The 27,771-nt window shown below is 37.3% G+C and overlaps 3 protein-coding genes across 5 annotated transcripts in view; 2 read left to right on the forward strand and 1 right to left on the reverse strand.

Moving 5' to 3' along the window:
* LOC115630520 (dorsal-related immunity factor Dif) overlaps positions 1 to 24,118 on the forward strand; it is a 35,450-nt gene extending 11,332 nt beyond the window's left edge. For 2 of the 3 annotated variants that reach the window (XM_030527122.1, XM_030527121.1), the window contains exons 2-6: positions 3,605 to 3,844; positions 14,609 to 14,644; positions 17,660 to 18,172; positions 18,226 to 18,614; positions 19,528 to 21,689. In XM_030527122.1, the coding sequence (XP_030382982.1) occupies positions 3,829 to 3,844; positions 14,609 to 14,644; positions 17,660 to 18,172; positions 18,226 to 18,614; positions 19,528 to 21,543 (2,970 nt within the window). In that variant the 5' untranslated portion in view covers positions 3,605 to 3,828 and the 3' untranslated portion in view covers positions 21,544 to 21,689. The other variant, XM_030527123.1, reaches the window with a different exon arrangement.
* A 909-nt stretch (positions 24,119 to 25,027) lies between these two features.
* On the reverse strand, positions 25,028 to 27,659 carry LOC115630500 (putative E3 ubiquitin-protein ligase UBR7). The gene is made up of 2 exons (XM_030527092.1): positions 26,689 to 27,659; positions 25,028 to 25,578 (listed from the first exon to the last, which is right to left on the reverse strand). The coding sequence occupies exons 1-2, from the start codon at positions 27,584 to 27,586 to the stop codon at positions 25,202 to 25,204; spliced, it is 1,275 nt and encodes a 424-aa protein (XP_030382952.1). The 5' UTR covers positions 27,587 to 27,659; the 3' UTR covers positions 25,028 to 25,201.
* On the forward strand, positions 25,657 to 26,687 carry LOC115630501 (radial spoke head protein 9 homolog). The gene is made up of 2 exons (XM_030527093.1): positions 25,657 to 26,079; positions 26,138 to 26,687. Exons 1-2 carry the CDS (start codon positions 25,732 to 25,734, stop codon positions 26,633 to 26,635), a joined length of 846 nt encoding a protein of 281 aa, XP_030382953.1. The 5' UTR covers positions 25,657 to 25,731; the 3' UTR covers positions 26,636 to 26,687.
* Positions 27,660 to 27,771: the final 112 nt, after the last annotated feature.

A 27,771-nucleotide genomic window follows, 5' to 3' on the forward strand; every position in this document is an offset into this window, starting at 1 on the left:
GATATAGAATTCAAGATTACCTCAAATCGTGTCATATCATTAAGTAGCTGTAAAAATACAATTAAGCCTTTGTTTTTATTAAAATTGCAATTAATTGCAACTTTTGGTTGGATTGGCCATTTCATAGTTGTCGTTGGAATCAACAAGTTTTTCAAGCGTCAAAAATCGCACTTTGATCAACTCATACGATTTCTGAAATTGTGTGTTCATTATACATATTTCGATTGACATATCGAACGTCTCGATTTATGTGCTGGTGCCTTCGCCACCAAATGGACTACCTACTCTACGATTATAAATGTAGATGTAAATACTATATTCCTGTATACACGGCTTTCAAATGGCAGTTCTAGTATGGCGCACATGGCAGACAAGTGCGATTTCAGTTGATTGAATGCATCCATATAATAGGATTAGCAAGAAATCACAATATGAAACAGATAAATAAAGTGCTGTATAATTGAATTGAAAATGAAGAGTGTACAACAAAAGTTCAAAGTATTATATGAAACGCTGATTTACATACATACATATAAGTATGTAGTGTGTATATAGGAAATAAATATGCATGATACTTGAATGTACGTAACACAATCACTTCTGGTCTTAAAATATATAATGGAACAATTTTAGTTTACGTTTTCAACAAATATGTTTAAATATATTACACTTTGTTTTAATAATACTCGTAGTTAAGAGTAATTCCATATAGCTCTTTCGGTTGCATATCTCTATCTCTATACCCATATATATATAATTTTAAATATTTTTGGTATTGGTACGTATTTGGCTATCCCTCGAAAAAAGTTGAATTAAAAATATTTTTGTTGTTACAAGTACTCTCATTTCAGTTTGGCTTTTGTTAACTGTTGACACCTTTGCTGTGGTTGGGGAATTCTATTTGCCTTAAACATACATTTTAGGAAGCTAAAAACGTGACAGATTAGGTTTTTGTACTCTTCTGATTTTTCGTGAATCTATTTCTATAATTCGTATTAATTTTTCTTTAAAATCTCGGGTAGGGTTTAAGTTATTAAAATAATAATAGATCTATCATTTCACTCAGTAGATGCTGAAGAGATGCAAATAGAATACTTCATATTTTGAATTGCTTCAGAAATAATTTGAATACTACTTTTAAGATTATTAGTCCTCCTCCAACATGGTCTTATATTTATTTGGCTGTCTGTCCATGACTACTTAGCTTCCGTATTAGCAACGCTTGGGACTCGTTTTTCTCATTATTTTAACATTTATCCGCCGCCTACTACAAATCCTTGAAGTAATTTCAATGATTAAAGGCCACAAAGTAAGAGTAGGCCGCCGCTGGGCTGTCGGATAGGAGTTGGACTTCAAGCATTTGGTCTCTTGGCCGTTTTAAGCAATTCAAAGACTACCGCAGCGTTTTTGCAAGAAATTAAGTCCTATTTCAAAATTAAAATGAGAACCATTGGCAAAAATTGTTAAATTTTTTTTTTAAGCTACAAGTCTGATTGATACTTATTTGCTTAAATATTTTGGATTTTGTTGTAATTATATAAAAATAAATTTTAGAGCATAAATTTGTAGCTTACCAGCACACGATGCCTGACAAAAATGCAATCTTTTACCACCAATTATTTTTATGTCTACTGGGTTTTACTTTATACTTTCTTTACTTAGCATTAATTTTTTTATAATGGAATACTATTTTTTTGTATTTGTTAAAGATTTAAATTAGTAACCATTTGCTTTCCATATATGTATGCTTGTTTTTGTTGTTTAGGTACCATTTAAATTTTCGAGACTAGATGTAGATGCATTTATTATGAGTTTTTTGTAGCTTCTGTCTTTTTGATAAGGGGATTGCCCAAAGTTTTGGAAATACCAAGTCGCTTTTGTGATGTGGTTTTCAACCCAATAAACCCAAACTGATTTCATGGTCAAGTTAAGGTATCAAGATACTACGATAGAGATATTGTCAGTAGAAAACATTGCTGTGCAATTTGTTTTGTTATTAAAGATTATTTATCATTTCGTAAAAGATTACAACCTTAATTTGTTGCATGGCTTTTGAGTCAAGTAATAATATTTATAAGAAAATATTTTTACCAGTTCAATTTCATTCGAAGCAGTGTTCTGCTTTTCTTTGTAGCTATATTAGCAACTTCCTAAGAATTTTAACATTCGCGAATACTTGCAAATCTAAGCTTATACTGTGACGCTAGTTATTTATTTTATAGTAGCAACATGCTAGTACAAGCTTATATGCATATGTATAGTTATAGATATAAAAGTATAAACAATTCGCAACGATGTTTTGCCAGTTAGTTTGTATATCTGTATTCCAATTGCCATTAATTTGTCTTGGCAGCTACGATATTAGCAATAATTTCCATATGTATGTATATTTATATGTTTTATATACAGTTTGCCAGATTTACATACCGGTTTTGAATACATACATATGTATGTATGGGTAAGCATAACGTGAGCGTGTTTTTTTTTTTAATAGCTTGTGGCGCTAAGCTTTTGCGCATTTGTAATCTACATTGGCTCGTTATAATGCGACTTTAAGTTGTTTAAATAAAATATATATACATATGTGTATGTGTACTAGCCGGTAATTTATGTTTTTAAAAAAGAATTCTGCACTATTCATGCTTTTCATTTTCATTCCAAGTCATGTAGAACTTATTGATGAAAGCTAACGTTTGGCACTGTAGAGAGATTTTATAGATGTATCTGAAATTAATTATAAATATCTGGTTTCCGTATTCGATTCCAGATGGTCATTCTTTAAGCTTCGCCCTCACAAATTCGCTTACATAAAATGTTTACAAATATAATTTTCACGTCGAAATGGAAACATGAATATAAAACTACAATTTCCATGATATGGAAGTGGGGGAACAATAGTTTTTGATCTACACGTAGTTTTTAAATTGTCCTAATTGGACATGAAAATGATGATCGATTCAGCAACACCAACCTAATAAATTAAAAAAGGTCTCTAAAACCAATGCAAATAAACATGATTAAATTTGAGTCAAAAAGAAGAACCACTTCTGATTCAAAATTCCTCTTTCTGATTCGTTTATATTTAAATATTTTTTTGATAGTATAATGGTTGTTCCTTAATACCTAGACACCCGTTGTCCTATCTGTGTGCTGTAATGTATATAAATTAGTTGTCTTTTTTCATGTATTTTGAGAAGTTATGGAGTGGCTGCCATGGGGCAACCTTTTTGCATTAGCCAACTGCAAAGTAGCCTTGTGTCTTAGTTACGCTACAAAAAGTATTCCTTGCCTTTTATATTAGATAAATAATATCAATTTTGATTAAATGTTAACTTACTTACTCATCCACTCCAACACCCTTGTGAGCAACAAAAATAAATGCCAAAACGCCAAACTTTGTTCAATTACTCAAGTATATAGGCTCATAGATGAGTGTGCTTGTGTGGGTGTGTGTGTGTAATACCTAAAGGGCCATATAAAAATGCATAATTTATTGATTTGAAATGTCGCTGCTAGAGGCAATACTTATCAGCGAGCAATATTTGAGCTTCAAAAAAATGACATATGTATATACAAATATCATAATAAATTTATTTAATTTCAGAAATAACAACTACTGATAAGCGGCCATACTACAACAACAGAACACGCTCCACACTTGAGCGAAAACTAAGACCTTCTGCTTAGTGAAATCACTAATAAGTAGTATAGAGTGCGACCACAACAATTTATTAGGTCGGGCACAGTTATTCTTTGCCTCCTATAACATTGTGAGTGTGTGCGTGCTTATCAACGCTGCCCACAGGGAATACCCGAGCAGAATCAGAAATGGCACAATCAAATGGTAAGTAAAGTAACTTTTGTAAGCCTAATAGGATATGCTGAATAGTCAATAATTAATGTTCAATGCTCGATGCTCGATGCTCATTGCGCAATGCCATGTGCAATAAGCCAAATATTTGTGTAGGAAAAATGTAAATATTATTACAAGTGCTGAGGTGAAATAAATTAAAGAAGGAAACAAAGAATAATAGAACACGAGATAAGTTTATAAAAATTGCCATGGCATCTGGAACATTTCGTTTATTTCATTTGTAATCAAAGCAACACACGTAAGATGGGCGGGAAAAAAACGGGAAAAGGCTTTGCAAATAACAAACAATAAAGTCTTTAAGACTTTCAAGCAAGGCAGCAAATTTATATACAAATTCAAATGTACAAAAATACATACTTGTATGTAGTTGCCAGGCATTAGTCAGGGTCAAAACTTACTCGAATATCGATTTGTCTGGCATGTGTGAGTGTTTGTGTGCATCGAACTTATAGCCAGATCTAGTGGCTGAATCGTGAACTTTTGCTTTCGAGACCAATAACAAAAGCTAAATAAAAATGAAATGAAACGAAACGAAACGGCAGAGCCCAAGAACTGTTTTACTAATTTACCAAAAGCAAACAAACAAAACACAAATTTCACACCTTTCGGCCAAACGCGAACCAGCACGCACATGGAATAATACTCACACAGACACATACACAGATACACACACACACACACTCATGGTACAAGCAAACAGTCATTCGATCTGCATGGCATCTAAAATTGCCATTACCTTGAAATAGCATTGGAAAATTAGCAGAAATAATGCGTATTGTTATGTTTTTGAAATTAAACGCCGTGCTGTGAAAAAAGAAAATAATCAAACTTTGCGGCACCAATGGCAACAGCAACAGCAACAACAACAACAATTTGCAACAAAAATAAACAATTAAGCGGCATAAAACCTTCCGAGCAACTTTGTCATGAAAGCTATTGGCAGGCGACTCCCTAGAGTCTAGAGTCTAGACTCCAGGGGAATAATGACCATTGGCATGCGCAACACGCATACGCAGTGTTGGGCGCGCGAAATTAATTTGAAATATTTATTCCACCGTCGCTGAGGAAAGATCAAGTAAAATTGATTGAATTGTGCACAAAACTTTTATGGCACAATAATCGAATTCTGCGGTTCTGTTCCCTCTGTGCCTTCCTCAGATGCTTGACTCTAGATTTTCCTTTTATAACAATTCAATCGTTTTGCCGACTGTCTGCTTTTTGCCATTTTCCAAACATTTTCTTTCCTGCCTTGCTGCTGCTCGGTGTGCTTGAAAAGACATGAAAATCAATTTTAAGCTAATTGTATTTTCAGCGCATACACACATATATATATATATTTCTATATACTCGCACTGTACATGTGCAGTTTGTGCTTTTTCAAAGTGTACGCGCCTTTTGTAGAAAATGTTGCTCAGAACTGAACCAAAACAATGTTGTTCGAGTATGAATGAAGCCGCAGCTGAATTTTCTTCTCGTTCTGCCGTAAATATTAATTGCTTTTTAATTAGCTGCGCACATTAAAGGTTTTCGGTTGAGCGATGCTTTACACATCTCTGCACAAATCGGCATAACAATTTTCTCAAGCTATTTAGCAACTACTATTAGCCTGCAAAATGCCCCTTCCGATCGAATCTATTTTTATTCTCTTCGTAAACTAAATAAGCCTCTGGCCATTTGAAAGCAGCCAAGTGAGTCATTAAGGAGTGCTCTCCCTTTCTTGTCTTAACTAAATCAACAGCGACATCATAGAAATCCAATGGACCTTAAAATCCCAAATCATGTTGAACTATAAAAAAAAAAATATTGTATCCAACTAGTTGCCAAGTGGTTTTGAATTTCTTAATTCATTTTTAAGACGATATATTGTTTGTTCTAGCTCAGAATTGCTATTTATTTTCTTAATTAATGGAATTTTAATACTGCACTGAAGCTACACGCAAAAGAAAAGCTAATGTATGAAATGCTGGTTCTTAGTTTCCAATATTATTTAGGGAATTCCTAATTGTATTAAAGCTACGATTCTACGAATAGTTATAGGTATATTTTCTTATACGAGTAGTTAAAGGCCTTCCTAATACTGGACTAAGACTGGTTATTAGTTTCCAATATTATTTAGGAAATTCCTAATTGTATTAAAACGATTCTAACAATCATTTTTTCTTTACTCAGAATAGTTATAAGTATATATTCTTATACGAGTAGTTAATATCCTTCTTAATACTGGATTAAGACTGGTTATTAGTTTCCAATATTGTTATAAAAATTCTTAATGTTTTAAAGCAATTCTACGTTTAAATTTCTATTTAAAAACGACAAACAATATTCCTTAACTTAGAAGAGTTATATATTTTCTCATACGAGTAGTTAATGGCATTCCTAATTCTGGACTAAGACTACGTGCAAAAGAAAAGCTAATGTATCAATGATAGGTGGTTAGTTTCCACTAATCTTTATAGAATTCCTAATTGTAAATATATAAATATTTACACTACAATTCCAGTACATAGTTCTCATATTTGTTGCTTGTACTATATAAAATACCAGCCTAGTATATGTATTTACAAATAAGAGGGTAAAATAAGCTCTGGAATTATTTACACTATTTTTTAATTGAGTTTTTTCTTCATATGGGAACTGTTATGGATTGATAGATATAAGCAAAATGCAGATATTCTACGCATAGCTATAGAGAAATGACTACAATGGGCTTATTAGATTGACTTTTTGGCGAGGCAGACATAGAGAAAAAATATTAGGAGGGGAAGAAAAGAGAGGAAAAATAAATATGCATTATTCATAAATAAATAGAAAATATACGTATACTCGTGCACGTTGAAATGCCGCCGCCCCATAAGCTTAACTTTGTAGATGTTCAATTTAAGTTTCCTAGAAATAAAACAATGTCATTAATAATGAATGCATGCTGTTAATACACTTTGCCAGTATTTCAGTAAAAACAATGCTGGCAGTGCCGACAGGTGTGTGGGGAGCTGAAGTCGCTTCGGTAATGGCCTTCAATAAACGTACAAGTATATTAAATATGTATAAAAGGCACGTGTGATAACTCAATATACATTAACTTTGGGCGCTGTCATAACTAATTAAATGAAAAATCAGCTCCATGAGCCAAGTAAAAAGAATCAATATAGGCGTTGTCAGTGTGCGTTTGGGCGCCTGAAAAAAATAAACGAGAGCTTGTTGAACAATTGATAAAGTGAGTGGACAATCTTTTGTAAATTAATTTTAAATACTTATTTAATACAGTTTCTAACACTCACTGACCTTTTGATAAATTTATTGTACGCCTTTCTAAAAGATGTGAAAACAGTTTCAAGTATTCTACAGAGACTACAAATCTGTTTCATTAGAGCTGTTTTGTTAAAAAAGGCTCAGCTAAAGGACATCAGCCTGTCAGTATCTGGCACTTAACATTTGTAGATACCCGAAGGATTAAAAGGGCGTATGTATTAGGTTTGGGCAAAGTATATAACAGGGAGAAGGAAACATGTCCGACCCCATAAAGTGTATATATATGCTTAATCAGCATGACGAAACGAATCGATATAGCCATGTCCATCTGTCCATCTGGATGAGCTCTTAGACTTGCTATGTAGACTCTCCTTAACCCCAGGCCACATGAGGTTAGTTTATTTATTTTTTTTGATTTTCCCTTCCTTCCCCCGCTACTCAGGGTCGTCAATACTGCGCATTATCTCCAACGCTTCAAGAACCAAACTTTGTACACGTAATAAATATATAATAATCTACTTCTGTTTTGTATTTTATCCAAATCGGTCAGTTCTAAGAAAAGTTATTAACGAAACAATTTCTCTTAAGTACTACACTTACAATGCTCCCTTCTTCTTCTTCCTTTTGCTTCAGCTATGGGCGCCTATACCTCAGCGGATTTTTATTTGGACACAGGGTATTTAATTGTCGGGCTTGCTAGACTGTAATATTTTCTTTTGTTGTGCTAAGCTAAGCTCGTTGGCTAGACTGATTTGTGTCGTAATTCTGATTAAGGATTGAGATGCTTCTCCCTGTTACATACACTTGAAAAAAACCTAATTGGCTCATTATTATAACAAGAAAGGAATGCTAAAGTCGAGCAGGCTCAACTCTTAAATACCCTGTACCACCCCACAAAAAAGTAATTAAATTAATTAATTAATTAAATTTAATTAATTAACTAAATTAATTTAATTAATTAACTAAATTAAATATAAAATATTCCATGCATGCATACATACATTTACATTTACATCAGAATCGTGCCTTATGCGTGTTTGTGTACTTGTACATATGTATGTATGTGTGCATTGGGCCTGGTTATATGGCTATAACTTTCTTTCCGATCATTCTATCATAATGAGACTTGGTATACGGTTATATAATAACTAACCTAATGTGACTACCAAATTTTAGTTCAAAATTCCAAGAATTACGGAAGTTATAGAAAATCGTTAATAGGGGGGGAGTGGGGGGGTGGATCAGAAAAAATGAACAAACTCGTCCTTTCTCGGTCTCAGGAGAATCTGTATACCAAGTTTGGTTATTCTAGCTCTTATACTTTCGGAGATCCTTGCGTTCATACAGACAGACAGACGGACAGACGGACAGACAGACGGACAGACAGACGGACAGACAGACGGACAGACGGACAGACGGACATGGCTATATCGACTCGGCTTGTCATGCTGATCAAGAATATATATACTTTGTGGGGTCTACCAAGCCTCCTTCTGTGTGTTCCATGTGCACTCGCACAAAACTAATATACCCTTGTACCCTTTTGGGTACAGGGTATAAAAACTGTTATAAAACGTTTACAAAGAAAATGAAACGTTAACGAAAATATCTACTCTTTTATATTAATAGTGTACAATTGTTGTTCATAAATCCTAATAATTCCACCTTAAGTAACGCACATTTATCGTGTAAGCCAGTCGGGAACATCCGTTTCCAAGGATTTGTAATTGCTGCAGACTTTATTTATATTTACGTTCTTCCATTGTTTAATGGTAATAGGGGGAAAGGGAAACATTACATTATCGAGTGTCTCTATTAGAGTTAATTTCTTCACATATCACCAAAATATATTCTATTTCTAGAGTAAGGATAATTGAGTTGCGATAGAGTGGGAATCAGTTATCACGAAATATACGATGAATTCTATGTGCGAGAGCGAACATTTGCGGCGGCACTTTTTATAAAGCTAGTTGTAGAACTAAATAAACCTTTTTGAACGTCTTAAAATTGTCAACTAGCTACACAGAAATCGTTAGTTCTATTGATTTTCCAAAAATAAAGAAACTCGCAGACACAGCAACAATCTAGACATACTAGATACGCTGATAATAGAGCCATGAAGAGCTTTTCAAAAATATTGCAGCCATTTTTTTTTGCACCCGGCTGGTACGAAGTTTTCGGCGCAGAGATTTGAGAGCTTGAATATAATATTTTATGCATACATACTTAATAATTTCATAATTCACGCTTCGAATATGCAAGGAGTGTGTGTTTTGTTTGCCAGGCTTGCCAGGCTTGCCAGGCTTGCCACTCAAAAGTACACACACGCACATGCTACATAAACATGTCGAAAACATAAACGTCAGGCTTATGACAACCTCACATTCAAGCACTTGAGGTGCGAATACTTTCAAGTGTGAGTGAGTGGGTGGCTGGGTGGTTGTGTGTGTGTGTATAGTGTGTGTGTGTTTCAAAACAGCAACCAGTGCAGGTGTGTGAGTGTGTGTGTGTGAGTGTATGAGTGCTTGAGCGTGATTAGGCCATCATTGACGGACTGGCATTGGCATACAAGTATTGGCAGAGCTATTTGCTAGACCAGTCCTGTTTATGACTGACTGGCAAGGGTCAGAAGGATGTCAGCAGGACTGTGCAGAGCTGTGCAGAGCTGTGCTGTGCCGTGCCGTGCCGTGTTGTGCTTGCTTTCATTTTTCTCCATTTAGCCGTGCTTATTTTCGCTTCAGAACGCGATTTTCCAATCGATTGAGCACGTGACAAGCTACTGAAGTATGTGTGGCCCATAACCAAACCCCCACTAACACATATGTCTCACATATACATACATTGACTTATATAAATCGTAGCACATGTCATAGTAAACGCCATTTTGGCTAGCAATTCAATAACGAGAAAGCAGCTACAGCAGCTAGAAACACCAATTCGTAATTCAAAACTTTGCGGTAACTCGAAACCGCAAGGGCATGAGAGTTCTGCGTTTTGGGCCGGCCCCTCACGACAATTGCTCGGATTCTATTTTTGACAATATTTAATTAACATTCTTGCCTGGTGAGCTTTCCCTCCAATATCCTTTCGTGCCACGTCTTCTTTCGCTCAAGCTTACGTACATACAAGTATATACTTTATATGTATGTGTGTGTGTATTTATATATTTATGCAACAATTTGTATGTACTAGCAGCCAGTTTCTTTCGCCATTTATGGTTCTAAGCGAAAGCAAAGTTGTGCCTGCTTTTGTTGTTGCTGCAGATACATAGGTAGCGTTGATTTATGTCGCGCTCCCACAACGCACCCTCATAGAAAAAGTAAATTGCTGTGCTTTCGCCTAAATGCGAATTAAATTTGTTTTTCATTCTCCTTTTTGTGCCCCTCTGATTATGGAAAAAATGGAAAATGCCCGACGCTTGCTGCTAACGTTGACTGTCCTTGGTATTAAAGTATTAGCCGCTTAGGTTACTTTGGGACTGACTCCCCAGGGGCTAAATGGCAGCTATATGCATTGAGCATTTAATGAAAGACACATACATGAAATAATTAGAGCAAGTACCCCACGCATCTACTTAAAAGTCGTGTGGTGCCATGTGGCACACTACTTATATTATGCGTGTGTGTTCGTACACTCGCAGAAAAATAGTGCTACCAAAAACTATGCAGCATGAACTGCAACGAATCGATAATTGTAATTTGGGCTACAACAATTGATTCAATTAGAAAGGTTTTGGTGTGAAGACTGGTTTTAAATGTATGGGAATTCTACATAAAAAAGACTTAATACTATACAAATATATTTCTTAATTGGTTAAAAATAAGTTCAATATTAATACTTAATAAATTAAATAAATAGGTATAATAAAAGTAAATAGAAGTTAATGCGACTAGCACCTAAAATGCCCAAAATAAAAGTTTATGACTTTTCCTCTTTTTTTTGGGCTACAACAATTGATTCAATTAGAAAGGTTTTGGTGTGAAGACTGGTTTTAAATGTATGGGAATTCTACATAAAAAAGACTTAATACTATACAAATATATTTCTTAATTGGTTAAAAATAAGTTCAATATTAATACTTAATAAATTAAATAAATAGGTATAATAAAAGTAAATAGAAGTTAATGCGAATAGCACCTAAAATGGCCAAAAAAAGAGTTTATGACTTTTCCTCGAACTGTGGCCCAGACTAAGAAATGGGAATACTTTTTGATTCTAAATTGAACTTCAATCTTCACATCTCAACTATTGTAACGAAGGCTATCAGTAAAGAGCTTTATTAAACGTTAGTTCGAGAAAGTTAATGATCTAACTAAACGACCTGTGCTGAAATACTGCTCATGGGTCTGAGGTACACACTATAGAAAACATTGGGAAAGTATTGAGTCAGTCCAGAAGCAATTCCTACTTTTTGCTCTCCGTGGATTAAGCTGGGATTCTAACTTTCGCTTGTCAGCATAGTCTAGCAGGCTTTTGCATTTGAGTCTCCCATCAGAAGCAATTTGGATATCTGCTCTTGGTATCGTTGTTTTTCTCAAGATTATTATCTGTTCTTTATCTAATCGCTAGATCTACAACTGACTACGATTTCGACAATTGTTTTCGGATTTCGGATTATAATGATATTTTTCTTGCAGTCTCTCTTTTGTTTGAAATTAAATTTTTATATTTTTTGCCCAGTAATCTATTAGCTAACAATTAATTGAGTTCTTCTATTTACTTTTCTTTAGGTTACTGTTTTTAGTTTGTTTGGACTAATAACGTCTCGTTAATAGTCATTATTGTTATTTTATTATATTATTGTTGAGGATTTTTTATCCTGAAAGTTGAAGTTGAAATTATACCGCTTTGGTTGATGTCGATTAATAAATAAAACTATTACAAATAAAGTTGATTTTTATAGATAAATGGAATTTCCAAATAGTCCAGCTAGTTGTGTCGAAAATAATGTCGAGATTTTTGAATCTACATACATATGTGCCTCCATCCGAACTTTATATTTTTAATAACATTTGTATATGCAGGAGTCGGACAAGAAAATAATTTGCTCACAAGTTCTTTCTTTTTAAATATTCTAGTCTTCTGGAGTTTAGAATAAATAGTGACATACCTGACTATACCCATTAGCTATGTACATGCATACTATTGTCCGAACCCTATGGGTAATTAAGGTGGGTAGGTGTCTGAGTGTCCGGATTCGGCTGACATCCACTTGTGATTGAGAAAGGCTTGTAATTTTGTGTAATGGCTCTAGGGCCACTCCTGGTTCCTGTGTTTCCTGGCAACCTCTGCGTAAATATAAATTAACCCGTAACCGGAGATGGTGGCTGTCAGTTGTATTCCCTTGGAAATAGCTTAGCGGTTCGGGACCTTATTAAAGAGAAGGCGGTGAGATTGGTTTGGCTCGCTTGCCAATTTCCGGCTGAGTTTCTTATTCCGTAACGTGCTCACTAATTAGGTTCACTGAGTCGGTTCGGGTTACAGGTATTTGAAATTTTCTTTCAGTTTGCGAATGCTTCGCTGGCCACCCACTCGTTACACGTATCGCGACTGATCCATAAAGCCTTGGGTGTAAACAACCAGCAGGAGGATGCGTCCAATGTCCATGGCCTGGGTGTAAATTGTTAAAGAAAAAATCTTGTGCTAAAATTGTTTTCGCAATGTTATAAATGTAAACAACATTAACATATGCAAATTTCTTTCGACCCAGCGTGTATATAGTAAGTATACTCGTGTGTGTGTGTGTGTGTGTGTGTGCGTGTGTGTGTGTGTGTGTGTGCGTGTATGTGTAGGTGAACATGTTAGTGTTAGTGCGACACGAACGTTTGGCATACAGACAAATAGGCAGGCAGTCGGGTCAAATAGTCGTCTTGACTCGACTATATGCCAGTCTGGATTGCCCGACCGGATTGTTGTTGTTGCCGCTGTTAAAAGTGTTCCGTTGAAATGTTGAATTATGTGCAAAATATGCAAATGAAAGCATGTGTGTATGTATGTACGAGTATGTATGTATGTCTGTCTGTCTGAGTTGAATTGGTTCGGTCTTGTTGTTTTTATCGCATTATCATTATAAGAACATTATGCGGTTATTGCTATTATGTAATGCCCTAATATAAACAAAATATGAAACCTTGATCGTCATCTAAATCCCTTAAAGAAAACATTATGCCTACCTACTTGTATTTACATAATGGTCTCCACATTTCATAGAATGGGCCCGTACTAGTGTATGTGTGTATTCTTAAATATTTAAATAAAAATTAATGATAATTACTTGTTTTCAGCTCTGATATAAATGTTTCCATCCCCATATGCTAGCTGCTTGTCTAATCAATTCGTTCATACTTTCTGTTTGTAATATATTCGGTATTTAAATATTGTTGCTATAGAACCAGACTATCAAAGAAGATGGCTGATTTGAGATTTTCACTTCCCTAGTTTGAAACTAAACATTTGTCAATTAAATGTATATCCATGGTTAGCAAAATTGCATTGGAAACAATTATTCTATATTTTATAAACATTTAAAAACGTATTCCAACGTGGTCCAAAACTTGTTTCGATCCCGATTTAAAGTTGTTACCAACCTCGCTTGAAAGTATATCTCTTAAAGAATTTAAACTATTTGCCAATTTTGTGTATATGTACAGGTATTTAAGCATTCTGGTTCCAAACTCGTTGAAACTTGTTTATTTACCATAGCTTCAAAGCTACTTTTCTGTATCAAGCTTTGGAAAATTATAGAAAAATGTTATGAAACTTGTTATCAGGCAGCAAGAAATGTATAGAAATCAGCAATATAGTATATAGAAACAATCATTTTATCTTTGCCAAATAAAATCGCTTTTCTTTAACTTCGCATCACAAATGTTGTCCAAATGCTTCTGTACCTTTTTGTAATCACTTGAGTTCAATAAAACATTCGCCATTTAATCAACAATAAAAGAATTAATTCCTAATCGCCTTTGTCCTCTCAGAACTGGTTCATGTCAATGTTTGCTTAGCAACAACCTTTGACAATTTTTCAGCTCGCCTTGCGCAGCGACCCTCTTCAAAATGTAACCCAATTATGAAAACCTTCATCGTAAGATGTTAAAAATAAATATTGGCAATGCTTTGGATTGAAGTATTGAGTGTAGCTCCCTTCAGTGTAACACGTATTTATAACACGCATTTAGGTATTATTTATAGACATACATATATACGAGTACATATGTATGTATGTATGTATGTACATGCATAATATTTATGTGCACGCTTGTGACCTATATATAGAATACTATTCACGGTTCAGGCCAAGAGGTCTGTGATAAGAATGGCCATGAGAAAGGCAACAAAAATGGCAACTGATAGCTGATTAATATTTCATATAAAACTGAGATTAGCAGCTCTACGAACTAAGATGTTTTGGTAAATAATTTAGTGAGAATCAAGAATACTTATAATATGAATACTTAGCTAATATTTTATTGCTTTCGTTTTCAGGTAATCCCACAACAGAGGAAATAATTGACAATTTAGGTATGTATTACAATGGCTTCTGTTAATGAGTTAACGTAATGACTATGTGCCTTTTTTATGGGGCATTACAAGCTATAAATATAGTATGTATTTATGTACGAATGCTTTAGAAATGTTCCTATACTATATACATATGTATGCATAGTTGTGCTTTTGTTGCTTTTACTGCCAGTGAATTATTTTCCACAATTATTCAATCGGCAACATGTCTAATTATGCATACATGAAAAACAAAAGCGAGGGGATATAGACAAATATATATTGCTTACATACGTGTGTACAGCTATCGTCAGTAAATATATGTTTGTTTGAAGTTTATTGTTAGACTTGGTATGACTTGAATTGTATGAATTACAATGCATTCATGTTTATTCATTTAGTTTCAATTCATTTCCTAATGAAATCCTTTGAGTTTCTTATCTTTTGAAAGGAAAATATAGTGTATTACTTCATTATAAATCAAAATTAATTTAAGAAAATATATTAGTTAGAAACCAATTTAATTCCATCAAGAGAATTTTCATTTAACAACCATTTGTTTCTAGAAAGTCATTTTCTAAAAAAAAGGTCCCAAATATTTTAAACTGTCCAATATCAATATCTATGGTATCAATGATAAAGAACTAATTTTCTACACACATATCTTTAAATATTCCTGCAAATCGATAGCCCCAATTCGAAATTGATTCACACTTGATCCAAGATCGAAAATTATTTAAAAACTACAAGCACAAAATGGCATTAATTGGCCTGATATTGTTCGTTTAATTTCTATCTGAGGGTACATCTCTCTCTAATCTATAGAAAGTTAGCTCATTAGAGTATGTTTAACAACAGTTAATCGAGTTCACTTTTCTATATCTTAGAGGCAACAACTTTGTCATTTATGTCATATTGTCGGGTCGGGTTTGATTCTCCCGTCTCATCCAATTGGGTCTGGTTCTCACTTTATTCTGCACTAGTTAACTGATAATTAAAAATGGGCAAACATTTTTTTCCAATTTTTTCACCAAAAAAAAAGAAGAAATTTTAAAAAGTTCTGTTTACCTTCTACTATCCATCTGAATAACTAAAAACAATAGTTATTTTTCATCAATATCTAGGCTTTGTTACTATTGTTATATAATTAGTTCACTGCCTTCTGCAATTAAATTAATAAATAAATATTATGTGGATTATTTGTTTGTTATAATTCTCCACATATCGGTTCATAATTTTATTTCTATTAATTCATTAACTGCAATTCCTTCGTAAACACACCTTACACTCACATGATCTTCGATATATATAGTTTTTAGAAACAACAATTTCAAGTAATTTAAATTCGAGTGGTGTGAATGTTAGGAATTGAAAACTTCCTTTTTTTAGTTATAATAAATTGCATTTCACATTACGTTACGGAAATTGTATGTACATTGAAATTGTATCTCTTAGACAGATATGGTAATTTTATGTTTAGATTTTGAAACATAAAATATTTTTTAAAACAAAGTACAAAGCTACAGCTGCACGGATTTCCCATGTTACGTTTATTTCAAAAAATAAAAAAGCAAATTATTATTAAAACTATTATTCGATGACCTGTCTCTGTATGTACTACGAGTACACATAAACGGGAGCAGCCAGGCACTAGAACTCCATATGAACATGAAATTCTACAGAAAAGCATTAGTATGTATGGCTAAAAAACCTCTTACAGACATATATAGTATAGTACATACATGCTCGTATATAAGTGGCATAATAGGTCTTGTACCAGCCGCCAATTCTGACGTCAGATATTAACATCTGGCACCATCGAGGAAGCAGTATAGGCAGTGCCTGTGGCACCAGGAGCCGACTTACCTTGGCCAGCCATGGGAGAGCAATTGATAGATAACTTGGCTACAATTTAATGCCATGCGTATGAATAATTCATAAGTTTATAGCTCGCTGCCATGCCGTCTATCTGGCAGATACTCGCTCGCAATCGCAATGTCCTACTAGTACGAGTACGAGTACGCGTTCTGTGCAAAATTGTTTCCTAGCAGTCAAGAAAATTGCCAAGCTATTGATTTTCATTTATTGGCACGTAACGTGGCTCATATATCTATGAGTAGACTCGAACTAAAGCCGCCTGGCACGTGTCACTGTGCGTGTGAGTTTGAATATTCAAGCACGGCAACTTTTTCGCAAACTATTGCTAAATATTCAAGCGATGGCAGTCAGGAAAAACACTGTCGATTGGGTTCTAGGAAATAAAATCAATTTTAATGACATCATTTTATATTCATTTCTTTTGTACATTAAAAGTAAATCCCTATTATTAACGATTATAAGGTACTTAATTTAATTTCTGAAATTAAACAACATCAATTATTTGTATCCATAAAACGAAATGAGTGCAAAACTTTCAAGTGACCTTTTAAAAAGCCTTATGAAAAAGGTATTTTCTGTGTTTGATTAAAATAATAATTATCACAAAAATCCCTACTGGTAACAACAATTTTGTGTTTATTAACGTAAGCTTACAGGGTTTTCTTGTAACGCATCAAAAGAAATGTTGGAACGAATTGTCGAAATAAAAATAGATTTTGAAAATGAACGCTGGTCCTGGAAACAGCCGTAAGGAAATTCACAGGAAAAAATAGAACTGACAGTTCTAGGCCGATAAGACTTGAATTCAGAACATTTTGTACTTGTTATTTGTAAACTGTTACTTGAGCTTTTTTTGATCTAATCTGAATTAATCTCATTTGCAAATAGAGGAAAAAGTTGAGTAGAATTTCCGAACTACAAATACAAAGTACAAACACAAAGTGTGAGTATTTGGGTCAAAAAAGTGGTTTTATTTAGTGTATTCATCATTAATAAAACTAATATTAATAGAATATATCAACGTGCTTAAATTTATAATTTTATATTTCTACTCTTTTGTACTTTATTTTAGATTCTAAATACCTCCTTTTTTTGAGCGATATTGTTTTATGGTTTGCCGAAATGTAAGCCAATTTGTTTCGTTCTTATTTATTGCAGAAGACATGCTGAACGACCGCATTTCTCAAGAGCCGACAGCGCCGCAAGTTTTTCCACAATCCGTCTCCTTGCCGGTTATGGCCCATATGCAGGCGCCAACGGCCCCCAGTCCCACACCTGCCGAGGCCTATATTCGCATTATCGAGGAGCCCGCTGAAAGGGTTACGCGATTTCGGTATAAATGTGAGGATCGCTTCGCCACCCCTATAGCTGGCAAAAATTCAGATGCGCAGAAGTGCAAAACGTATCCCACAATCGAGATAGTGGGCTATCATGGCAAGAAGGTGGTCGTTGTGTCCTGCGTCACTCGCGAGAAGCCCTATCGCCAGCATCCCCACTGGCTGGTCAGCAAGGATGACAGTAATTTATGCAAAAAGGGCGTATATCGAATTATGCTGCCCCCCGAGCAGAACACCCTCGAGCTCCAAAAGGTGGGCATCCAGTGTGTGAAAAAGAATGAGGTATTAAGCTCGTTGACAGAGCGTCAGAACATGAAAGTAGATCCTTTCAAAGGTACGTCTGCAAATTAAATAACTTGAATTGTTAACCCATACCCGCCTTTGCAGCCAAGTTCGACCACAAGAACGACATCGCCTCCATCAACATGTACGAGTTGCGTTTGTGCTATCAGGTTTTCTTGCCTGATGCCAAGAACGATTTCAGGATACCGCTCAACCCTGTCGTCTCATCCCCCATTATTGGCAAGAGCAAGGAGCCCCTTATCGCTCGACTATGCAGCTGTGCTGCGAAGGTCACCGGCGGTGATGAGATCATCATGTTGTGCGAAAACATCAACAAGAACGACATACGGGTGCGCTTCTTTGAGACGAACGAACAAAACGATGTGATTTGGGAGGCAGACGCCGAATTCCAGAAGACGGACATTTACAAGCAAATGGCTATAGCATTTAGAACGCCCCGCTATCGGGATCCGGATGTGACACACAGCGTCTTTGTAAGTAACCCAACAACGTTGATCAGTAGCTTAAAAACCCCTCCACTTCTTCATCTTCTCGTATTTTCGTTGTGAGATGAGGGACTTGACTGATCTTAAGGGGCCGTCTGGGCCGTGTGTGGTCAGAGATTCCGGAGATAACTGAAAAGAGAGGCTTTTAGAAAGGTATTTCCTTCTGTTCTGTTGAGAGCAGATGTAAATGATAATTATAAATTAGGCATAAAGACCTGAAAGGATTGTGTAATGCATAATCAGTTGTGCATCTATAAAAAATAGGATGAAGACAAATACTCGTTGTTCTACTGGAAACAGAGAAATTAAGGAAAGAACAATGAATTTGTGGAGAAACAAAACTCCAAGGACAGTCCTCCTATTAGCTGGCGAAGGAAGTTTAATGAGCAGAAGTCTGCTTGAGTAGAGAGGCAAACGAAGGTTGGGATCCCAGTTTAAACCACGAAGAGCAAAAAGGAGAAGGTGTTCCTGAACAGATTCAATCCGATCTTGATGCGCCTGAGCAGTATTCTTGTAGAGGCTATATCAGTGAACTGTACAGTAGTCCAAGAAAAAAATATTTAATTTCTTTCTCGTATAATAACTCTTTCGGAACTAAGGATAGGGCAATGTTTCTTTCGAAATATGTTCAAAAAATGTATGTCACAAAGATGTCTATTCCATTTTTATGATATTGAAAATATATCTTGGCTGAATTTTAATAAAATCTTAGGAACCTATATGTTAGCCACGAAATTATAATGGTCCTTACAGTCGTTTTCTAAGAATTATTATAACATTTATGAGCTGGAAACTGCATTGAATGTATTTAGTTTTTAGCTATTAAGGCTAAGCTCAATACGAAATTAGATCAATGATATCTACCGAACTGACTTTATTTTGTTTTTCCTTTTCTGTGTAGGTTTATCTTCAATTGGTGAGGCCCACGGATATGGCTACGAGTGATCCAGTGGCCTTCGAGTACTATCCCAATCCAGGTATGCTAACATTTGCACGCCTTCAGCGTAAGCTTAAGCGCAAGCAGGACCTGGATATATTCCAGCAGATATTGTCGTTAGATAGCGAGACTACCGCGACAAAATACTCGTGTCCGCCACTGGACTTGAACGAGGATGAGAACAACACCGTCTCATCGGATGACAGCGCAAGCAAGCAGCAGAGCTCCGGCACACTTAATGAGTTCGAGATTGCTGTTCGGAAGCTGCAAACGGACTACGAGGTTAACGAGGGCGATGCCACCGAATATGGGGATGCTATGGATAATGACAATGATATGGAGATTGAGTTGGAGGTGCCGCAAATGTTGCCACAACTGGCCGATGATTGCACCCAAACCTCCACACCTATGGAGGATATACTGAAGCATCCGCAGCTAGAGCCACGGCCGCTGTGCAATGTAGATAAGATAAACGAATGGATGCGTTCCAGCGAATTCGAGCGCACTGACAGCCTCACTGTGGAGAATGGAGACACGGTCTCGTTGTCCACAGCCACGGCCCAGACAGCGTTCACCAATGTGAGCAGCTTGACGGCCAATACGACCATAACGAACAACCTGGAAGAGGAGGGTAGGGAGGCCCCCACCTCGCGACGCGACACCCTGGAAAATTCTGCAGTTAAGGACCTACCCATTGGTGGCGAAAGCGAACTCAACGATTTGTTGGAGGATTTGCCGCCCAGCGCCAGTGCGCAGGCATCTGTGGACATGGACGAGAACTTTGACGATAATGCCACCTATACCAGCTTGCAAATAGCCTTTAACAATCCCATCGCCATACCTAACGAGACACAAAGTGTTGCAGTTCCACTGCCAGTCTTTGACCAACTGGATGAGGCCGAACTTGTGGTGCTCACAAATCCGCCAGCGCCCAAGATCAAAGTGAATGCAGCCCAAACCCCGGCCACGCCACCGTCCCCACCGTTGCCATTGCCGCCGCGCACACCATCACCCGATCCGGAGTACAAGTTGCCACCGCTGCCGCCCAAGCCGCGCCACTCACAAGATCTAAGCGTGAGCGTCAGCGATCATAGTCCATCGAATTCGATGTCGATCAGTCGGTCGCGCAATGGCAGCGTTTCATCCACACGCACCACGCCCTCGCCCATCGTCATTATGCGCACCCCGGATCAAAGCCCAACCAAGCGGCAGGCAACGTCCTCGTCCACACCCACCGCCTCGCCCAAGAAACGACAGGGCTTCTTCTCCCGCCTCTTCTCGCGCCGTAAGAGCAGAACCGATGACGAAAGCTCACAGGGTAGTCCCAGCAAGCAGCAATCGGGATCACGTCTTGGCTCACGCGCCACCACTCCCACAGGAAGTCGGGAGCCTAGTATTGCCCACTTCTCGCTGGGCGATCCCAATCGATGCTCTGCTCGATCCACCAAGTCTATGCAGCCCCAATCTAACAGCAACAGCTTAGGCTTGAGTCCCCAGAATAGCACGAATGCGTCGCGTAGTGGAAAACCCGTGGGTCGGAGCTCCAGCAGTGTTTCGGGCAAGCGACCCACCCATCTCAATGCCGATGTTATACACATACCACTAAAGGGGGGCGATAGCGAGAACAGTTTGCTCCACCCCGAGAGCTACTCGAATGCCAGCACCTTGACCTATGGCCGACCCCTAGATCGCAAGACCCTGAGCACTCTGCAATTGGCCGACATACCCATTAGCGATGGCAACATGGAGCTGGTGGCCATTGCCGATCGCCAGAGTATTAAGAACCTGTGTGAGGGCGCCTATGGTGTGGTACTTGATCCTAGTGTCGATTTGTCCGAGGCGGAGCATTTTGCTTTGTACACTAGCAAATCACCGGAGCCACCAGTGGGCGATGGCGAGAGGGGCGATGTGGATGTTGTGGAGTTTCTGAGTCCTGACGAGATCGCTCGACGGCTGGCCGAGGCCAATGGGCTGCAGTGAGGCTGCGGCTTAGTTAAATGCAACTTTATTTTTAGCCACAATAATATTCTAGTCGTGTTTTCTTTCAGTATTACATACTTACATACAAACATACATACTCGTATATAATCGTATATAGTGCACACTGTTTCTAACCCTCACTACCCCCAATATCTTTATAGATTCTTTGACTCAGCATCGTCGCCTCGAGGCGCACAAAGCGGTCGAAAGTGTGAAACGCAAGCTGTTGAATTCTGATATGCTTGATCAGAAGCTAAAACAGCCGAAAAAGCAATGTAAGTGGTCCACTGAATCGGCCATCATCTGGGCGGTGTTGGGTCATATACTCGTATACTCGTAAATACATTTCATATGGTTCATATACTTGTACTACTTACCACAGTATAATTCTCTCTCCAATCTTTCGCTCTCTTTAAAAAGTTCCTAGACCCACACAAAATCGTATACAAGTTTACACACAATTCGTTTAGTAGTATAAAGGGCAGCACTTTTATAGCAAATAATATTCTTTGATACATTGTTAACCTAGTGGACCAACTAGTCAAGTCATTTTTGGCCAGTACTGTTTGAAAACGAACACGCGCAAAGATCCAACACACATGGATTTGTATATACTCGTAGTACACAGATTGTTTGTTGATAGAAGTTTGCGAAAAAAAACATACAAATATTTATTACATACATATATATGTGTAATTGAATTTGATGAATAAAGTTTTTGGTGAAATTAAAACTCGATTCAATGTCTTGTTTCCAATTTGTTTCGCCTTTCCAATAAGAATAAAGTTGCAAATTATTAAAATCTACTCAAACAAACATCCGATCAATTATCCGATACACAGTTTTCATTTCGAGTTTATAGTTGTAGTAGATAGACTTAAAATATACCTTTTTTATTTTAAAACAAACAATTTTAAAGTTCTAACTCCAACATTTTTTAAATCCATAGAACTGCTAAATATTTTCGGATAAGCTCCAAACCAGGTTGACAAACAAATTTGGCAGCAGCGTTTAAAGAGTATAGTTTTTACAGTTCTCATACTTTATATTCGTATATACTTACTATATTTCGGGACATTATTGCGGTTGAATTTAAATTTCAAAATTGCAAATGTTTTCATAACTTAATTCTTGCTTAGAGACCGCACTCACACTGCAAATCCAACAACCTCCCTTCCAGTCTTAGTGATACATTCTTGTGATACATATATTTAGGTTATATTGGCATGAAGGACGCATATTTGTTGGAAAGGTTAATTCTGCTTCGGCATGCCGAACATATTACATGTAGTTGTTTTTGTTTGTTCTTGTTTTTATTAAAATTCAGCTTGCGAACGGCTACCCCAAAAGGCTAAGACAGTAAGTTTTTTTTCCATCAAATATAGCCGTATTTGTTGTCGTTAATGTTGTGTGCCCTTTTCAGTTGAAGTTTCTCAAAGTGCTCCTGGCCTTTTAAGTTTTTATTTTCAACATTAATGCTTTAGCGCTCATTAAACTTGAATGTTCTACAACTTTTTCCACCACACCTAACTAACTGACAATTTCGTTCGACGCCTTGCAGCACCAGTGCCAGTGCCAGTGCCGGCCATGCAGCTGCCACAAATGGGGGGCTACGATCCATATATAAAGGCTGAAAATATTGCCTTCGACATGGGCGCAGCCAGTCCCTACAACAATAATGTTAGCTATCCGGCCTCACCGAGCAGTTGCAGCACCGCCGACAGCTACTCGCCAATTCAACCCAATGGCCAACCGTTGCAAGTACTCCACCAGCTGCAACCGTTGCAGATGCCGCAACAGCATCAGCAGATGCCACTGCAGCTTCAACAGCATCAGCAGCTGCAACAACCGTTGCCAGTGCAGCCCCAAAATCCGAGCAATTTGGCCTTTTCCATGGCCACGCCACAGACCAATCCCCAATGGAAGGGTACAGCGTTCAGCGGAGGAAGCATCACACCCATAAATACAAACGCAAACTTTGCCAACGGCATCAGCAGTAGTAATCCTTTTTCGCCTACCTGGAACATTAGTAATAATATTAGCCTTAACAATGACATTAATGACATTAATGAGTTCGACCAATACAATCAAAATAATAATAATAATTTAATGAATACCGCCAACTCATCATCATCATATCATAAGCAACAGTTTTTAGTGCAGGAACAACAACAAGAGGAACTAGCCCCAGTAGAATCAATGAGTGATATCATCAGAGGCCTGGATGCCCTGATACAACCATTCGATAATATGGAGGTAGATCCATCACAGTCAAGTCAAACAAAACAATTTTAATGCACACACTATACCCGCATGTATATAGCTATATCTTTGTATTTGTATAGATTTTCTGTTACTGCATACTCGAATATTTATAATAAGTTATCAATGCGAATCTCAACGATCCATTCAGATGCTCATTCCCTTTGTTATGAATTCGTGCGTGTTTTATAAAACAAATTACAAACTAAGCCTTTTTAATTATATGTTTTTTGTTTATAAGTCTTTAGATATACTAAACTGTAATTGTAACTCGAAGTAAAAAATAAAACAATTTAAAATGTCTTTCAAGCAACAAATACTTTTTAGTTCAACCTAACCTCGGGGGTACGAATACAAGAGCTCTTCAACTCCAATGAATTCTTTCCAATTGTTACAACTGTTCAACGCACTGTTGTTCAGAATAGTTATAGTGGAATTTTCAATTATTTACATAATTTTTTAAGAGGCAAATACATGCATCATTTATTTTGACTTTAAAAAGAAATAAATTACATTTTATCTGTATTTATCTTCATCGAGCATTGGTCTGGCATTAAACGATTTAATTGCATTTTCGATGGCGAGTTCAACTTTTGGAATCGCATTCTTAAGAACCTATTTATCCATGTGCCAAGTGTTACCCAAATAGGTCAATTACCAAGGAAGTTATAGCCTAAAATGTAACCTCTATCCCATGCTTTTTTGGCACCTGTTGTTGTTTTGAATATATTCAATGAACTGTACATAAGTATTTGTATCTTATGGCCAATATATAAATATTTGTATAATATTGAATTCAATTAATAACTGCATATTACAGAATTTTTATTGAAAAGATATATATTTGTAAGAATACATTTGTAGGTAAAATATTTTGGTATTTAATTCGCCTCTCAATTAGATATAGTAGAATTCAAATATTAAATATGTTTTTTTTTTATTTTTTTAAGCATAGACAACACTGACCACCTTAAAAACCTAATCATGACAATGATAACAATAATAGCATTTGGTGACTTTTTGTGTAGGAATGGGCATTTGGATGGGTTTTAAATGGTATTAAAAAAATGTAATATATAAATAGGTATCCATACATATAAATAAGCTCTTCAGAATTTTGTGTGTTCAATAAATAAAATTTAATTTCAAATGTCTGCCACACTGTACTTTTCTCTTCAAAATCTTGGAAAGTATATGAATAGAAATTTCTAACGACACTGCATGAGAGATATCAGGATGTTCACTTTATTTCACTTTTTCATTTTAATCAAGACAGTTGCCAGATATATTTCTATAGTACGATGCAAAGATGATTATGGTTACTAGAACTAAAGATTTTCAAGCTGCTATACACATTAACATAAATATAGGGTGTAGGTTTAGATTCAGGGGGCATCTAGCGACAAAAATACGGCTGCCCCAAATTGGAATTATTTTCGTTCCGCATGCCAGCAAAGAAACGATTGATATCATCCTCAGTAACCACCTTCTTGCTGGCCGCAAACGATTGCAAATACTCCTTTAGCTTATCCTTCATGCGATTGTATTCGGTAATTGCATCGATTTGCTGTGTGCGTCCAATGGTTGCCAGAGCACGTATGCCCTGCTCATAGCTGGAATTATCCTTGGCCCGTTTCATGCCGCGCTCCTCATACGATTTAGCCGAATCCTCGACGTCGGTCAAGAACTCCACAGACTGCGCTTTATACAAAGCCATGCAAGCGACGCATTTGCACAGTTTCTTTCGCCAGTCGTTAGTCCAGAATGTGGCGCCTGATCAGAAGAAAGTAAATATGAATCAATCAAAAATAGTTAGCTTGGAGATAGTTTTCCAAAAACAAAACAAACAATTCCATTATCTTAACATACATACTACCATATATATTTTGTAAGGCGTCTGCACAATAAAATAAATTATCGTTCGGCATGAATGTGGAGTATTTCACGGAGGGCCTGGACTGCCTAATGTACTGCGGCATGAAGTTGTCGCCGGAACAGCGTATACTGGTTGAGAACTCGCTCATTACGCTACAGAATGAGAATCGGTTCACGGGCATCTATCTCTGGGGTCGTATCACAGCTACCAAGAATGATTATTACATTGCATTTGGCTATACAAACGATGTCCTAAAGGATCGCAAGTATTTCTATAGTGTGGATCAGTTTCAATGGCAGCTGCTGCCATTTGTCCAGAGTTCGAAAATTTTTCAGGCCACCATATTGGCGCGTGAGTCTTTTGTTGGGGATCCAAGTCTTATATCGTATGTCAAGCTGGTGAGTTAATCGGTCTTATATATTTTCAAACATGGTTCTCTAAGGTCTGTCGCAACAGGATCCAACGTTTAATGTAGTGGCCAATCAAGTGATTGGCGTCAGCCGTCCAGAAGTGGTTAAGCTCAAGGAGGAGGAGCGTCTGGCTGCTATTGTTTTTATCATTACGGAGGAGTGTGCTATTTGTCCGCGCGGGGCCCTCTACAAACTGGTGGATGGACGCGTCATACCCAATCAAATGTTTCGCGGCCTCAATGATTTGCAAATCGACAACTTGTCCTACTATCAGATCTTTCGCTTACCACGCAACGACCTAAAGGCGAATCTTGCGAAGCGCAGCGACTATAACTATGCCATTGACTTTTTGGACACCATTGATGGAGTTATACCGTTGGGTCAGGCTTTTGCCTTGAACTTGCAGCGCAACGAGCGGCTGGTTATAATCAAGTCATGTCTGTGGCTGGGCATGACCTTCTTCCACAAGCTCAACTCGCATAAGCATGGATTCTTGTACTTGGGTGATGGCAAGAAAAACTACGATTTGCTTTTTATGTATTGAGACTTTTGTGAATGTATTTATTATTTGAAGCTTAAAGGCAATCAAAGACTTACCCTTGTGCTCTTTGTGGGGCTTGGGGCGGCAACAATCGTCGGTTGCCAGCCTTTGACGTTTCATGGCCGGCTCCTCCGACTGCTCTGCAGCTGTTGTTGTTGATGGCTTCTCCTTATCGGCGGCATCTGTTGCATTTTCTGCAGCCTCACCCACGTTCAAAATATCGCTAATACTCCGATCCAGGTCGCATTTTAGTTTGCTGTCATCAAGAGTTACATCTGAAGCTTTGGACTCATTGTGTCCGTCTAGCTGCTGCAGTGCCAGGCCAGTATAATCGCGTAAAAATTCGTACTGCTCCATGCAGGTGTCGCATATCATTTCGCTGCATACGTCCAGCCATTTCTCGGCCGCCTCTGGCGCATCCACATGCGGCAAATGAAACCAATCTTCGCAAATTGCGCATTGTAGCATCACGTCTTCGGTGGTGCGCTCTGGATCTGGATACGGGCGCTTGCATTTGCAATACAAGCCTTGGAAATTCTGATTATAGATGTTGCCAGCATTCGGTGGCTGCTGTGCCTCCAGCTGCGGGTTTAGGGCGCATCGTTTCTCGCTGCCCATGCGCAAAGTGGGACAATCGCAACGAAAGTTGCGCTTTGTATAGAGTTCGATCAGGTCGTGATTCTCATGACAACGATACGAACAGGCTAAGCAGACGCCAGCACCTTTAGATGCATCTTCCCGAGCCTCAGGGCAGCATGTCAGGCACGAATATAGGGCCTGCCGCTGTATGGGGCCCTTTGAATAAGTGCAGACCTTTTCATCTGAGGCGCCAAGAACGGCGGCATACTCTTCCTCCATTTCCTTTTCCTGTTCAAGCACATCGACCATTGTTATAGTCGATTCCTCGAGCGGGTTAGCTTCTCCCGCGTTTGCAATCGTATCGATATCACTCATTTTGTTGATTTAAATAAGCTGCGCAATTTATTTTAACTAACAAGTGTAATGCACGCTCGCAAAAGCCGAAAGTACAAGAAACTGCGTCGGCTTTGGCGCCCTTTGAAAATATTACCAATAATTGAACAGCTGCCTAGCGATGTGCCAAAGTCTATTGATTGGAATGTGTTATCGATATTTTGCGA

The sequence above is a fragment of the Scaptodrosophila lebanonensis genome, unplaced genomic scaffold (genome assembly GCF_003285725.1).
Source record: "Scaptodrosophila lebanonensis strain 11010-0011.00,11010-0021.00 unplaced genomic scaffold, SlebRS2 tig00001410-arrow-pilon, whole genome shotgun sequence".
Taxonomy (NCBI): Eukaryota; Metazoa; Arthropoda; class Insecta; order Diptera; family Drosophilidae; genus Scaptodrosophila; species Scaptodrosophila lebanonensis.

Bases quoted from the DNA above. Each gene is read 5' to 3' on its own strand.
- LOC115630501 (XM_030527093.1), top strand. From the start codon at position 25,732: ATGAATGTGGAGTATTTCACGGAGGGCCTGGACTGCCTAATGTACTGC. The intron at 26,080-26,137 runs GTGAGTTAATCG...CTGTCGCAACAG, and splicing joins TTATATCGTATGTCAAGCTG to GATCCAACGTTTAATGTAGT.
- LOC115630500 (XM_030527092.1), bottom strand. From the start codon at position 27,586: ATGAGTGATATCGATACGATTGCAAACGCGGGAGAAGCTAACCCGCTC. The intron at 25,579-26,688 runs GTAAGTCTTTGA...TCTTCTGATCAG, and splicing joins GCCCCACAAAGAGCACAAGG to GCGCCACATTCTGGACTAAC.